Source organism: Pogona vitticeps, chromosome 5 (genome assembly GCF_051106095.1).
Source record: "Pogona vitticeps strain Pit_001003342236 chromosome 5, PviZW2.1, whole genome shotgun sequence".
NCBI lineage: Eukaryota > Metazoa > Chordata > Lepidosauria > Squamata > Agamidae > Pogona > Pogona vitticeps.
The window spans coordinates 8,581,313-8,596,086 of NC_135787.1; the positions used below are offsets into that span (position 1 = coordinate 8,581,313).

At 43.2% G+C, this 14,774-nt stretch overlaps 1 protein-coding gene across 9 annotated transcripts in view; it reads right to left on the reverse strand.

Annotated features, from left to right (window-relative positions):
- SLC4A4 (solute carrier family 4 member 4) overlaps positions 1-14,774 on the reverse strand; it is a 223,198-nt gene that overhangs the window by 19,784 nt on the left and 188,640 nt on the right. For all 9 annotated transcript variants that reach the window (XM_073002084.2, XM_073002088.2, XM_073002090.2 and 6 more), the window contains exons 17-20: positions 12,704-12,817; positions 11,848-12,009; positions 5,064-5,242; positions 4,333-4,405 (exon numbers count right to left, since the gene is read on the reverse strand). In XM_073002084.2, coding sequence (XP_072858185.2) covers positions 4,333-4,405; positions 5,064-5,242; positions 11,848-12,009; positions 12,704-12,817 — 528 coding nt within the window. The remainder of the gene's footprint in view (positions 1-4,332; positions 4,406-5,063; positions 5,243-11,847; positions 12,010-12,703; positions 12,818-14,774) is intronic.

Genomic DNA, 14,774 nt, shown 5'->3' on the forward strand with positions numbered 1-14,774 from the left:
CATGCTTTGAAGAGGTGGTGGGGGAATGTTCATCCCAAACGGTGTCCCCTTCCACCTCTTCGAAGAGGACTATGAAGAACTGCCGGAAGAACTCCCAGAAGTAGTCCCGGGAGTCCTTTCACCCTTAGGAAGAACTCCCAGGACTACTTCAGAACAAAGGATGTTCACTGGTTATTTCCAAGTGCTCCTGCCTCTTGCCCTCTCAAAAATTGCTGCACGTGGAAAAAAAAATCAACAAGGAAATGGTAAGTGGTATGAAAAACAGGTACGGGACAAGGCAATCCACACAAACAGCTTCCTGTGTGTTTTGCCTACTGGGATGGGCATATTGCAAAAAGACGCACAGAGGAAAGAATGACAAACTGTTCCTCGGGCAACTCAAGAGCGCCGTCAACCCCAACGGTGGCTAATTTTGAGGGCGAATCATTTCTCCGAGGAGCAATTTCAGGTTGTCACAGCTACCTTCTGACCGGCTTCCATATGACCTTGAACAAACTTCTTAAGCAGCTCATCTTTAGCCATTTCGGTCTGTCGGAGCATGCTTTTTTAACTCCGATTGACCTCTGTCCCCTGACCTTGCAGGTAATTCTGTGGCTATGCCCATGGGCAAAAAGACTTTCCACTTGTTCTTTCTGTTTAGACACCCCAAGGCTATTTCAGGTTGTTTGAAAAACAGTCATTTATATGATTTGGTGGTGTTTTGGTTTTTAAAAAAAAATTTCCCAAGCCTCCTCAGTTTTTTTCATTCGAGCATACCTTATGCAGGCTACTATTTCAAGGGTTAAGAAATAAATAGCGAGCAGCATTTACCTGCCAGCAAAAAGGCCATTGCTAACAAAGTGTATTTTTGGGCTACCCCACAGCCTACATTGCCCCAAAGGTGAAGAACTGCTATTTGATCCATCCTGCAGTCATGCCGGAATTGCACAAAGATGGGCTGGATACTCATTTTGCTGACCACACAAGAATGGAAGGCTGAGTCAACCTTGAGCCAGCTATCTGTGAACCTATCGGGATCAAACTCAGGTTGTGAACAGAGGCTTGACTGCATAACTGGGGTCGCGTTCTTTAATGGGCTACTTTTCTGACTAACAGCTTTCACGGACTTGCCATGATAGTATTCCTTTTACCAGTGAGACAGCAAGGTGTAGTGTCTACACTTCTAGACTGATTTATGGAGCAACCTGCAAAGCAATTCTTATAGAAACAGAGGGTGCCGTAGAGTTTTGCTTATGGCGTTGAAACCGTGCTGATTCAAACTCCTACTGGTGTCAATTTGGGTCATGCTGTTCTAACCCACCGACGTGGCCCCTTACAGCTTGAATGTTTCTCCACCTCTATAAACATCCGACTGAGAAATGGAAAAAGTCTTGTTAAAAATGATAACAAATAGCACGCACGCACACCGTAGAGGGAAAAGAGGATGCAGTAGAAGGTCATGAACAGAAATATCTTAAGCAGAAAAAATGAGGGAAGGAACAAAAATGTATTCAATTCTAAGAAAACGCAGCCATGAAAAGAAAAAGAACTTTCATGTTTTTCTATTTTTCTTACCTTCCAAAGAAACCTAAAATCAGCTGACTGCCTTCAGCTCTCACATCATAGTCTACTTTCTCCTCACGTCAATCCTTATTCTCTTCCTATGGCCAAACTGCATGATGCAGAAAGTCCGTAGATGAATCTCCCAATGTCTTTTTTTTCAATGATTAAAAATAGCTTTGTAGCTGCAACATTGGATGAAGAAGGCTTAATAATGTTCCCCACTTTAACTGCACTCCACCACTACTTGTGAAACATATGTCATCCATTATTTCATTCTGTTTCCATATGTCTGACAAAGTGGACATGTCCACGAAAGGTCACATTAAAGCGTAACAATTAGTCTCCCTTTTTTTGGTTTTGTTTCTTAGATTCTGCCTGATATGCTTGCACTGATAACTCTTGTAAAACTACAGCTTCAGTTGCCAGGATCAGAATAGGGGTGTGATGCCTGAATAAGGAAAACTGTGTCTCCAATCCAGAACTCCCATGGAGGTGGAAGAGGGGAAACATTTCTTTCTAACCAAAGAAAACAATTTTAGAATATCCCATCTCAAATCTTCCATGTCATACTTAGGTCCACGTTTGGATCTATTTTTTTCTGTTTATGTCACTAAAAGTAGCGTCTTTATAGCAGGAAACACTCTTCTCACTGAAAACACCTCTTTGAGCTCAGCTTTATGGCACAGAAGAGGAAAGATTTCTCAATCTTTTAATCACAGTTAATGAAAGCAGAATTTACAAAAGCAGAGCAGCCTATGGGTTATGCCCCACCGACTCCCCCGCTCCAGTTTCCTTGGCAGGACATTATGCCGACATTAAGGTAAAAGTTCCCCTTGACATTTAGTCCAGTCGTGTCCAACTCTAGGGCGCGGTGCTCATCCCTGTTTCCAAGCCACAGAGCCAGTGTTTGTTCAAAGACAGTTTCCGTGATCATGTGGCCAGCGCAACTAGACATGGAACACCGTGACCTTCCCACCGAGGTGGTACCTATTTATCGACTCACATTTTTACATGCTTTCGAACTGCTAGGCTGGCAGGAGCTGGGACAAGTGACAGGAGCTCACTCCGTCATGTGGATTCGATCTTACGACAGCTGGTCTTCTGACCTTGCAGCACAGAGGCTTCTGCGGTTTAACCCGCAGCACCACCATGTCCTTTATGCCTACATTAAGGTCAATGCTAATTCAAGAACGCTTTCAATCATGGGTTTGAAGGCAGGTTTGCTGATACCTCTGAAATCTCATTCTGGTGTGCCCTAATGCAGATATAACGCCCAGCATGAGGAAAGATTAACAGAATCTTTAAACGGAAGGGGGGGGGGGAAGTTACACAGAGAAGGAAGGATGATCAAGAAGGTGCTTGCAAGTTTTTTTCTGCAAAATTGGAAAATATGACACTCCTCAACGGTGAGCATGCCAATGGCGGCTCATGGATGGTCTGGGAAGGATGCCTTACATCCATTCAGCTGGGACTCACAAGGCAAGTGATTCTGAAAGAAGAACCTACCATCAACAACCAAAGACAGCGTCTCCGGGGCAAGTACACTATGTGACACAGACATCAAATCAGAAAATTTTCAAAAAAGGAGAATGGGAGAATACAATGTGAGAAGTACAGGCAAAAATAAAAATAAAAAATATACCGCCAGTGTTGCTATCTATCTATCTATCTATCTATCTATCTATCTATCTATCTATCTATCTATCTATCTATCTATCTATCTATCTATCTATCTATCTATCTATCTATCTATCTATCTATCTATCTATCTACCTACCTACCTACCTACCTACCTACCTACCTACCTACCTACCTACCTACCTACCTACCTACCTACCTACCTACCTACCTACCTACCTACCTATCTATCTATCTATCTATCTATCTATATACCTACCTACCTACCTACCTACCTACCTACCTACCTACCTACCTGCCTGCCTGCCTGTCTGTCTGTCTGTCTGTCTGTCTGTCTGTCTGTCTGTCTGTCTGTCTGTCTGTCTATTCTCACTCTCTCACACACACACACATACACACACATAATCTGAAGCTCATGCTGAAAACCTTAACAACATTAAAATTAGCATCTGTAACCTGTAAGCATCTGTAACTTAAATATTAATAAGCCAAAGAGCTGGAGACATAACAGGGAGTGAGAAAAAAAGGAACAAAGAATTGTAGAGGATCCAGACTATATTTTCTCATCCGTGGCCATCTTGTTCAACAGGAAATACAACATTTAGGATGCTGCATTTTTTAAAAAAAAAAAACAGTCACAACACATTCCTTGTGTATTGCTCTGAGCACCAACGCTCAGAAGGGGCGCTTCACATTCTGCTCTTTGTAAGAAACTGTTTTCACATAAATATGCAAATAACAAGAAATTCAGAGGGTGATCTATATTGAATCGGACCTTTGGGGGAGCTAAAGTGGGTCCCATATCTGACCCACAGACTGTGGAAATATTAAGGTTTACTACTGCTAGGACCCCCCCAGCCAGCATGTCTAGATTGGGGACTCATCGTTAAAAGAAAGAGGAACTGAAAAGGGTAGAGACTACTGTATTTCTTCTCAAGCAGAGATCTCTGCCATCACATGCTATCCATGTTGCTTTTTTAGTTTCCCTTTGCAGTCATTTCTTGTGCTATAAAAGTTATATTTCTATATTCTTCCCAATATTTTAAAAGTGTTTATTGCAATCCTAGCAACTTCCTTATTTTTCAGTATTATGTGGTAGATGAGGTAGTAGTAGTAGGAACAACAACAACAAATTTTGAAAACAATATTTACCTTCAAGATGGGAGCCATGAAGACTGAAATGCCTGTCAGAATGAACACGATCACTCCAGTCACCCTCTGTTCCCTGAAACCAAGTTCAACAATTTTCTACTGTCATGTGGAAGAGGGCGAATCGTCATCTCAAAAACACTGTTGCAACAGGCTGGCTAAGACTACAGAAAAGTGCACTTGGGTTGGCTTTGTTGGGTACAGTAGGTTACGTTTATACTTTGAGGAGTAGAAATCGGTTTTGGTTTTGACACAAAACGTTTCCTTCTACTTAGATTTTCAGGCAAGGTACCTTTCTCACCAGTTTGCTCCTTTGAGGAAGGGTTGACAATGGACTACACTCCAGAACAGCAGCCCTTTTGAGGATCTGCATCAACAACAACCCATAGGAGCCAACAAGGCTTTATCAACATTCTAGATGTGGCCACCAACCCCCCAAAGTTGGGGAGCTCAGATCTACCCCTTACTGTCTACAAAGACTTGCCGCAGCTCCTTGAGTCCTAAGCAGAAAAAGATTCTTTCTCATCAGTCCGTACTAGTTTCTTTGAACCAGAGAAGCTGGGGAGTAAATCTGGGACCTTCTGAATGGAAAGTATACAGTATGCTCTACCATTAAGTTGCATTGCTTTCTGCTCTCTGTGGGATGTTCAGATCATGGTTTCTGGCCCTTGAGGAACGCCAATCCAGATGGCTTCCTCCGTTGTCCAAGGCCAGGACCGGCCCTGTATGCGTACCTGACTCCCAAGAATTTGGGCTGTTCGCCAGGTGCTGACGTCTCCGTTTCCATCTTCAAGCTGTCAATGTGCGCAATGGAGATCACGGTAGCAGCAACGTACCATGGCAGGCCCATGAAGGAACATACAATCATCAGAACAGCCACCCAGAAGAGGTCTAGATGATAGCCAGCTCCTTTCTGAAAAGAACGACAGTCGTCTTATTACTTCTGATGTGGAGGACAGAATGGCTACAGAAGCCACAGGGTTCGCGTTTGACAGCTTCTGGCCTACCAGAGAACAGCACGTGAGATCTTGAGTTGACTCCACAGGGTGTGGATATACGCAGCCAGCAAGGAAAGGGTTTTTATTTTTATTTTTAAAAATCGCATGCAAATGTTCCTACGTAAAGAGGACACAATATAAGGGTTCTTCTAGTGAAGGTAGCACAAGAAAAAACAGGCAAAATGGTCACCTGTATTGTCAAACGGGGATAAAGGAAATGACAGATAATGGAAAACATATTTACGATTTATTCATTTCTAATATATACATCATTTCCCCCTCTTTGAGTGTGCTCTGCAAAAAAAACTATTATTCGGCTTTTTAGAGGGATTCAGTTTGAATGGGAAAAAAGGCAGATAGACATGGTTTAATGGGCTGGTGCCTATTCTGTCAGCAACTCCCTGTCTCAGCATATACACACAAATACATAACCTCTGGAGGAGTTTTGTAACTCAATTTGCGGCTTTAAAAACAAAGTAAGGAAATGACATATTTAAACGAGTGTTGTGTACATGTTTAAAAATAAACATTAGCAGTCTGTTCACAGCATGGAGGCAGGTGGGCAGAAGCGATGACTGAACCAGTGTTAAGACGCCTAGAATGTGTTATGCTGTTCTCCCTAGTTCTGTGTTATACAATACGAATCTTGCACAGCTGGAATGGAAAACGAGATGCCCTGCTGATCTTCCTTCATCATACCTGTTTCCACGAAACTAAGACCTAACCTGAAAATAAGCCCTAGTATGATTTTTCAGGATGCTCATCATATAAGCCCTACCCCAAAAATAAGCCCCAGTAAAAAGTGAAACCCTGTCCTCCACCCTTGTGCAGCAACTAGAAGATGACATGACTATATTTGAATAAATGTACATCATTGTACATGAAGAAAAAGTAAAACATCCCCTGAAAATAAGCCCTAATGTGGGTTTTTTTTTGGGAGGGGGAGCAAAAATTAATATAAGACCCTGTCTTATTTTTGGGGAAACGCGGTAGATCTCCTGCTGGCATAGGAATATAACAGAGCCCATTGGTCTACCTAGAGCAATATTTTTGAGCCCAATTGGCAGTGGTTCTCCAGAACTGCAGACAGCTCTTTTCTGTTCCTACGCAGAAACAACAGAGACGGAAGATATTCTGCATGCAAAACAGTTGCCCTCTCACTGAGCTATGGTCATTTGCAAAGCACATTGTGTGGACTGACCCTGGCACAGACAACTGCACCAAACAAGCCAAAGGAAAAAAGGGCTGGGCCAGCCGAACAGCAATGGTGGAGCACATCTGGCAGTGCACTTCTCCTGTGCTTCCAGCCACTGAAATCCAAAACATGCTAAATGAGTGAAGAATGTTAGTGTAATACAATCAGACTGTTTGCCTATAAGCTGATATAGCTCAGTGTGCTGGAGAACCTGGTTGTGGAGCCAACAGTCAAGAGTTCAAATCCCCACTGTGTCTCCTAGGACAGGGGTCCCCAACTCTGGGCTTCCAGATGTTCTTGGACTTCAACTCCCAGAAACCCTCGCCAGCAGAGTTGGTGGTGAAGGCTTCTGGGAGTTGTAGTCCAAGAACATCTGGAGGCCCAAGATTGGGGACCACTGTCCTAGGACAGTAAGCAGCAGGATCATCCAGTGTGTGCAGTTGATGGACAGATGTGCCCTGCCAGATGTGTGGTCTTTGGCAAGCTGCAAGGTCTCAGTGCAGTACCAGAAGGAGAGACTGGTCAAGTGTTTCTGAGTATTTTATACCTTGGGTAACAATGGATAGCACATTCATTTGTTTTCACCTTGCGTATGCTGGGAAATAGTACACAAATTTCATCCTGATTACTACTACTATTACTACCACCACCACCACCTTTGAACTGCAGAGCTGGAAAGGACCCTATAGATCATCAAGTCCAGCCCCTCTCAAGGAGACCCAGTGGGGGAATTCGAACTCCCAACCTCTGGCTCCGCAGCCAGAGAGACCTAAGCCACTGAGCTACCCCACTCAGCAACTCAAAAGACTGGAGAAACAGATGTTGTAAAAAAAAGGCAGCCTTGGGCAGAGATTCTGCAAACTCTGAAAAGAATCTAATTAACCCCAGTATTTGAACACACTGCAGTTCTTTACAGGTAAGCCACTAGGAGCAGAACTTCTGTTTTCACTCCCCCCACCCCCCGCTATTTCATAGAATTGAAGATTTCAAACACCTACATGAACACTTTATCTGATGCACCTTTCTAAACCTAACTTTCCTCCTTTCTTTATATGAGGTCACAGGGCAACAAGGAAAGAAAAAACAGGCCTCTTCAATGACACATTTCATCCAAGACCTCAGACCAAACAGAGGGCACTAATCTTTCATGGCACAATCAAGTTTTGAAGACAAGCTAATTATGGGGAAGTGCTAGAAGACAGAAACATTTTCAAAAGCAAGAAAACGGTTTGCTTTTTAATAAAATAGATAAATAGAAATAAAACTACTAATCTTTATCACACTAACGGTGATACATGTTTGTGGAGTGTTTCTTTAAGCATATTACTAACTGGAGAGAGAGACCAGTTTTCATGAGGGTTTGAGAGAGAGAGATTTCTGTTTCTCAAAGTGGTCACATATTTCTTTCGGCTGACTGTCATCTTCCTTAGTGGAAGACTTTCAGAAACAAAAACAAGCCTGCATAACCTGTTTAGGAGGTGAAAGAAAGAGCGCTACAGATATCCGGAGCAACAATCTCTTGTTTAAACTCCGTGCACCTTCCAGAAAAAGAACCATTGTCTCTCTCAAGCTATCTACTTATTGGATAGTCCCTGGAAAGTAAATACTGGGCATCTATGTTATTTCCGTCTATTTATTTTATATATTTTCAAAATGCTTGAATAAATATTTCAATAGACGGGTATCAATTAAGTCTTTTTAAAAGGAATCTATGACACAGGCTGATAAAAATTAACACAAACGCTAAACAAGATGGAACAGCAAATCTCAGCGTGAACAGATTACATGAATGGGGTCCACTAACAACGTCATGAGAAACACAAAGATCACAAATCCTATGCTGCTGAACAAGAATCTGTCCCACTCCACACATTTTGAATTGTGGTGCTGGAGGAGACTCCTGCGAGTCCCCTGGACTGCAAGGAGATCAAACCTATCCATTCTGAAGGAAATCAACCCTGAGTGCTCACTGGAAGGACAGATCCTGAGGCTGAGGCTCCAGTACTTTGGCCATCTCATGAGAAGAGAAGACTCCCTGGAAAAGACCCTGATGTTGGGAAAGTATGAAGGCAAGAGGAGAAGGGGACGACAGAGGACGAGATGGATGGACAGGGTCATCGAAGCGACCAACATGAATTTGACCAAACTCCGGGAGGCAGTGGAAGAGAGGAGGGCCTGGTGTGCTCTGGTCCATGGGGTCATGAAGAGTCAGACACGACTTAATAACTAAACAACAACAACACACTTGCCCAGTTGGCTTGCCTGTTTTGTGATTGTTTCACAGTCAAAATGAATTTTACGTGCAATCCTAGCTGTGCTTTAAAGAACTGTACACCTCAAAGGAAAGTGAAGTAACAAGAAATATGCACTTCCTTTAATGTGTAATTTGACCCGTATATGTTCACTCCTCAGAATTCCAAGGTTGGAATGTCAGGGGAAAGAAGTATGCTTAGCTAGGCTGTGGGTTCACAAACTGGTGTAGAGTGTATCTATATATTGTGAATATCTGCCAGTTCTTCCAATATTCTCAGTGCAGATTAATTCCTTTCTACTGGTTTCACTGGAAGGGAAGCTAGAGTAAATATGAAAAATCCTGGAGAGGAGGGACTATCCAGATGCTGGAATGAGGAGACATAAATGTTCATCAGGAAAAGAAGGAAATTCTGGCAAAGTCTAAAAGTGCACTTCCAGTTCACTGCTTCCTGACCCAGAGCCAAAAAAAAGACCATCTTTATTTCTTTGGAAAACACTTCTACAGTGGTGCCTTGACTTATGACCATAATCCGCTCCAAAAGATGGATGTACAGTAACTCGAAATGGTTGTAAGTCAAAGCACCATTTCCCATTGAAATGCTTTGAGATGCAATTAATCTGTTCTGGCCGAAGAACAAAATCACACACAAAAAATCACTGCAAGACTCATTGGAAACACGATTAATCCCTTCTGGCTGAAAGGGGAATAAAAAAAGAAAAGCAATCAAGTGTGCAAGACCCGTTGGAAATGCACAGAAAACAGACAGAGCAAATCGGAAATGCAAGAGAACAAAGAGGGCAGGTCGGAAATGCAAAGAAAACAAAGGAAAAAAGCAAGAGAAGCATGCAGGATCCATCGGAAATGTGGAAATCCCCCAAAAAACAAACAAACCTCCCAAGACCCATTGGAAATGGGAGGAAAAACAAAAAACAAACAAACCCCCAAGACCTATCAGAAATGGGAAAAAACACTCCAAAAAGCAACAAAAACCCCCAAGACCCATTGGAAATGGGGGGGAACCAAAAAACAAACCCCCCAAAACCCATCACAGCACAGAAACATAACCCCCCCAGCTGAAAACCACGCTGCAAAAACACCCAGAAGAGTTTTTTAAAAGCAGAAAAGCACCTTACCTACCAGTCAGCCTGAAGCCTCCCTGCAAACACACACACACACACACACACACACACACACTCAGAAGAGAAGGAGGCAGTCCGAAGCCTCCGACGACGACGCACACTCTCTAACCGTTAGGGAAAAAGAGCTACAAAGAAGCAGCCTCTTCACCACCAACGGTTAGCAGTTTGAATTCCCTGCTTTTTTTCCCTGCCTTTTTGTTGTAACTTGATGCTCTGGTTGCAAGTCAAAGCAAAATTTTGCAGCCGGAACTGGTCGTAACTCGAAATGGTTGTAAGTAGGGACGTTTGTAAGTCGAGGCACCCCTGTAAGTTTTCTCCTTAGGGACAAAACTTGAGACCGTGGAAGCTGGGTTTCTTTCCTCCTCTTTCATTCACTGACAAAACTGAAGGCAAAAAGGAATTAACTTCAAGGCGGAGCCACCTCTTTACCAGAGCACAGGAATGTTACTTTTAGTTTACTACTCCCTGAATCCCACTCCCAATATGACCACAATGGGGAACCCTGAGAGTCACAGTCCAAAAAAGTAACTTTTCCAAGCTCAACTCCTTATCTTCCCACAGTCCATTTCCCCAGGGACTTTACTCCCATTACAGTGGTGCCTCACTTGATGATGTTAATTCGTTCCAGCAAAATCACTGTAGAGCGAAAACATCGTCAAATGAAATGAAAAAAACCCATTGAAACACACTGAAAACGGTTCAATGCGTTCCAATGGGCTGAATACGTGCTCGTCCAGCGAAGATCTTCCATACGGCAGCCATTTTTGGTGCCTGTAAAGCAAGGAATCCGTCCTAGAAAACAGCAGGGAGCCATTTTCTTAAGCCGGCAGCCATTTTGAAACCCAACAATCAGCTATTTGCTGATCGTCGTAAAGCGAAAATTGGTTCCTGAAGCAGGGAACCGATCATCAGTAAACGGAAAAAAAAAAAACCATTTAAAACATTGTTTTGCAATCGCAAAAGCGATCACAAAAACCTAATTGTATAGCGATTTCCTCGTTAAGCAAGGCAATTGTTAAGCAAGGCACGACTGTATCTTAACTGAGCCAAAGGAAGAAAAGACATTTGTATGATTAACCACAGAAATGCAAGGCAAGAAAGAACAGGATTTGCCCCCCCCCTTTTTTTCTAAGTTAACTGCCCTTTTGGATTTTAAATTAAGACATGCATACCCACAATATTAAAATAGGTCAGACACATGGTTAAATTAACACAGTTCCTGCCTGGGTGTCCTACAGAAATATTGTGAACCTATAAGAACCTGAACAAAAAAAAAAAAAAAAATACAATTTGGCCTAGTTTCTTAGATCCGCCACAATACATTTCACTGCACAGTCTTAATTTAGAAGCTTTTTTTCCAGGTTGCTAATTCAAGGAATGAACTACTGGCCCTGTGTTTAATTAATCAAACACCTACATGTTAATCCTTACATCCTTCTTGGCATACCTCCACCAGATGAACTATTTTTGAAAAGGCAGTTTACAGTGCCATTTCATTCTATGCGCCGACTGTATTATTACATGCTAAATAGGTCTTTAATCTGCTGGCGGGGTTACCCAAACAGTCGAATAGCATGATTAAACCACAAATGACATACAGGAAGGAGAACTAGAAGATGTGTCGTGCTAGGCTGTAATGCTAAATTTATTTATTTATTTATTTATTCTATTTATATCCCGCCTATCTAGCCAATTAGACCACTCTAGGTGGCTAAATTCATCACTTTAAGCAAAACGTTGATCCAAAATAGCACACATCGGGGATTTATTGCCAAAACCCATTTCAGATTTTCCCTCTTGGAAGTTTCAATGTCAAAAGTGCTGCCAACGCCAAATGACTGGGAACGATTTGAAAATTTATGCCCTCTGCTCCTGTGCCACAGCAAAACACCTCTCTCTGCATTCCCATCCTCATGTAACCAGGAAACCCACCTTAAGTTTGTGCTCTTTCCGGTTGACGATGACAGCCGTGATCTGCTGGTCCATGAAGATGAGGATAGTCACCAGCAGGGCAGGAATAGCGGCCGCCAGGTACACCCACCAGGGATTCCCTCCAAAAGGCGGGACAAACCAACCTCTCTCAGGGCTCGTTGGCTTCATGGGCAAAGAAAAGGAAAGGGTTATCAGAAAAAGGCAGTGCCCATTAATTCCTAAGGAAAGGATCACTGAAATGCTCACATCCAAAAAGGAGAAGCAAACCTCTCCAGAGAGAGAACTTGGAAAAATCATTTGCTTGGACTACCACTCCCAGAATCCTCAGCTAGCAAGGGCACTGCCATGCTGGCTGGAGATTTCTTGAAGTTGCAATTCAATCGAGTAATTCTTCCAAGGGTCCAGCACAAAGAATATCCAACCAACAAGGACAGTTTCCAATTTTTTTTTTTTATGGTGTCTTTAAGAAACAGACAAAGAGGAGGATGAAAGAGGATACGGAGAAGCTCAGAAACCCACAAGGCAAGCAGCAGCTGTTGGCAACTCCTTGGTCTGATTCGTGTCTCTCTGCAATGTGACCAGCACTTCAATGTGGCCCAGACTCTACAGGGCAAACTCAACCATGTCCCACATCTCGGTACGATCTACCCATCCCATATGGCTTTCCAACAGCAAATATTGACACTGTACGATGGAGGCCGAGATCATGCAAAGCAACCATCCCATCACAGTGGTCCATATGAACTGGGACTCAATCTATGGCAATCCCGGAATCAAAGAACTGCAGAATCAGAACGAAGCCCCGAGGTTCCTCTTGTCCCCCAACTCTTGCCAAAGTAAGAAATGGCCGACCTACCTTGAATTCACTTGGCACAATGAGTTTCGGTGTATCCACACCTACCAGAGCATCAATTCCACAGAAAATAAAAATGGAAAGGATGATGGCAAAGTCACTGATCAACTTTCTTGCCTGAAAAAGAGAGAGAGAGAGAGAGAGAGAGAGAGAGAGAGAGAGAGAGAGAGAGAGAGAGAGAGAGAGAGAGAGAGAGAGAGAATGGTGAACAACTTTTATTTCGCCTGCAAAAAAAAAAAAAAAAAAAGAATGGCTCCAAGTTAGCTTTAGAAAGATACACAAAAAGTTCTTCTAAAGGAGGACAAATCAAAGGGATGCCCAAAGGATTTATGGCATGAGAAGTCTTGAACCAGGAAGGTAGAGGATCAGCCACTAGGAGGCCAGGGCTGAATCGGTCCTCCCCAACGGGTGTGGATCATTTCACTTTGCTTGGCCCACTTCTCTTCTTTCACTCCTCAAAGGTCCTCTCTCCAATACAACGAGCTCCTGACCAGGCCTAAGGATTCCCTTTGGAATAGCCGGCTCTTGTTGCCAGCCTAGCTTTGCGACTGCTTGGCAGAAAGCCAGCAATGGGAAGAAAGTGGCGATGGAGGGAGTGCAATTAATAAAACAAAGCATTTTGCATGCTTGAATTCGAACACAGGCACTGCTACTTCCTCCCATGTATGTATTCACTAAGCACAGAGAGTTCAATGCACAGACCAAGCCTCGACATTGAAGTATAGAAGTTAATATTTGGAACCTTCCTAGGAACGAAGCCTAATGTTTAAAGCTGCATGGATCACGACACGGTTTCTTTTCTAAAAGGATGGTCTTTCTGCATTTCTATTCTCCCCAACTTTTAGGCTGGTTGGAAATTTCAGATAAGTCCCAAAGGCTTTTGGTAGAGATGTTAAAAACCCAAAGCTAGCCAGCACGATTGCATTTTGGATGGATGTAGGAAGGGAAGGGAAGGAAAGTCTACCTGCACAAGGTGTTGCAATGAGCTTCAATTGCTAAGCCTATATGAACTTTATTTCAAACAGATTATGAGTTTATAGCTTGCAATTGCAGTCACAATGCAACACTAGTTTAGCTCCGGTATGGACTCTGTTCTCCTTTCATTAAAAGCTAACTGAAGCCCAATTTACTTCTCCCACACAGTGAGCATCAGGATGCTTCCAAATCCCTAAGGCAGCTGAGTGTCAGGGGCAACATTTTTAAAAAAATACTAATTAGCTGTATTACAAAACAGAGCCTTAAGCCAAGGCAAATGTTCTCCAGCTTGCCTGGAAGCAAAGTTTGGAAAGAAAAGGGGGAAAAAAGATGAAGGAGGATTGTGAATGACCCTAATCATCTTTTGTCCTTGGATACCTTTACATTTGTGATGGCACTTTAAATCCATCTTGGTGGGTATTTCTCATGATGCTGATTCTAGCACACAGGATACGTAGAGTAGAGGGTTACAGTGGTGCCTCGCTTAACGAGCGCACCGTACAACAACGAATCCACATAGCGATCCCCTTTTCGGGATTGCTAATGCGGAGGCATAGCGTCGGTCCCTATGGCAAAAACTCGCATAGTGACGATTGGTAAGCGTTTCGCTTACCGATCTTCTCTTTGCGATGCCCGCGGATCAGCTGTTTGGTGGTTCTAAAATGGCTGCCGGACGCCCGAAATGGCTGCGCGCAGCGTTTTCGCGCCCTCCCCTCGCTTACGATGTTTAATCAGTTCCAATGGGTTTTTATGTTCCGTTTAGCGATGTTTTCTCATAGCGAGGGTTAATCCGGAACGGATTAACCTCGCTATGCGAGGCACCACTGTACCTTTACCAAAGCAAATATCTACCTTTCCCATGGGCCACTTTGTGCTAATAGGAGAGGATAAAAAGGCTTGCCAATGAGCTGTGTCGTGCAGGTGTCTCAATTCCAAAATAAAACCTGTTCACATGATATAGACGCTACAGGCCATGCATTCCTGTCCCAAACCCCAAGGACTGAGGTTAGTGATGGCTGGAATCCTAATGCTGCTTATGTAACATGGCCATAACTTGCCCGGAGCAGGTGTCATCAACTGAAAGATGCTGGAGCACATT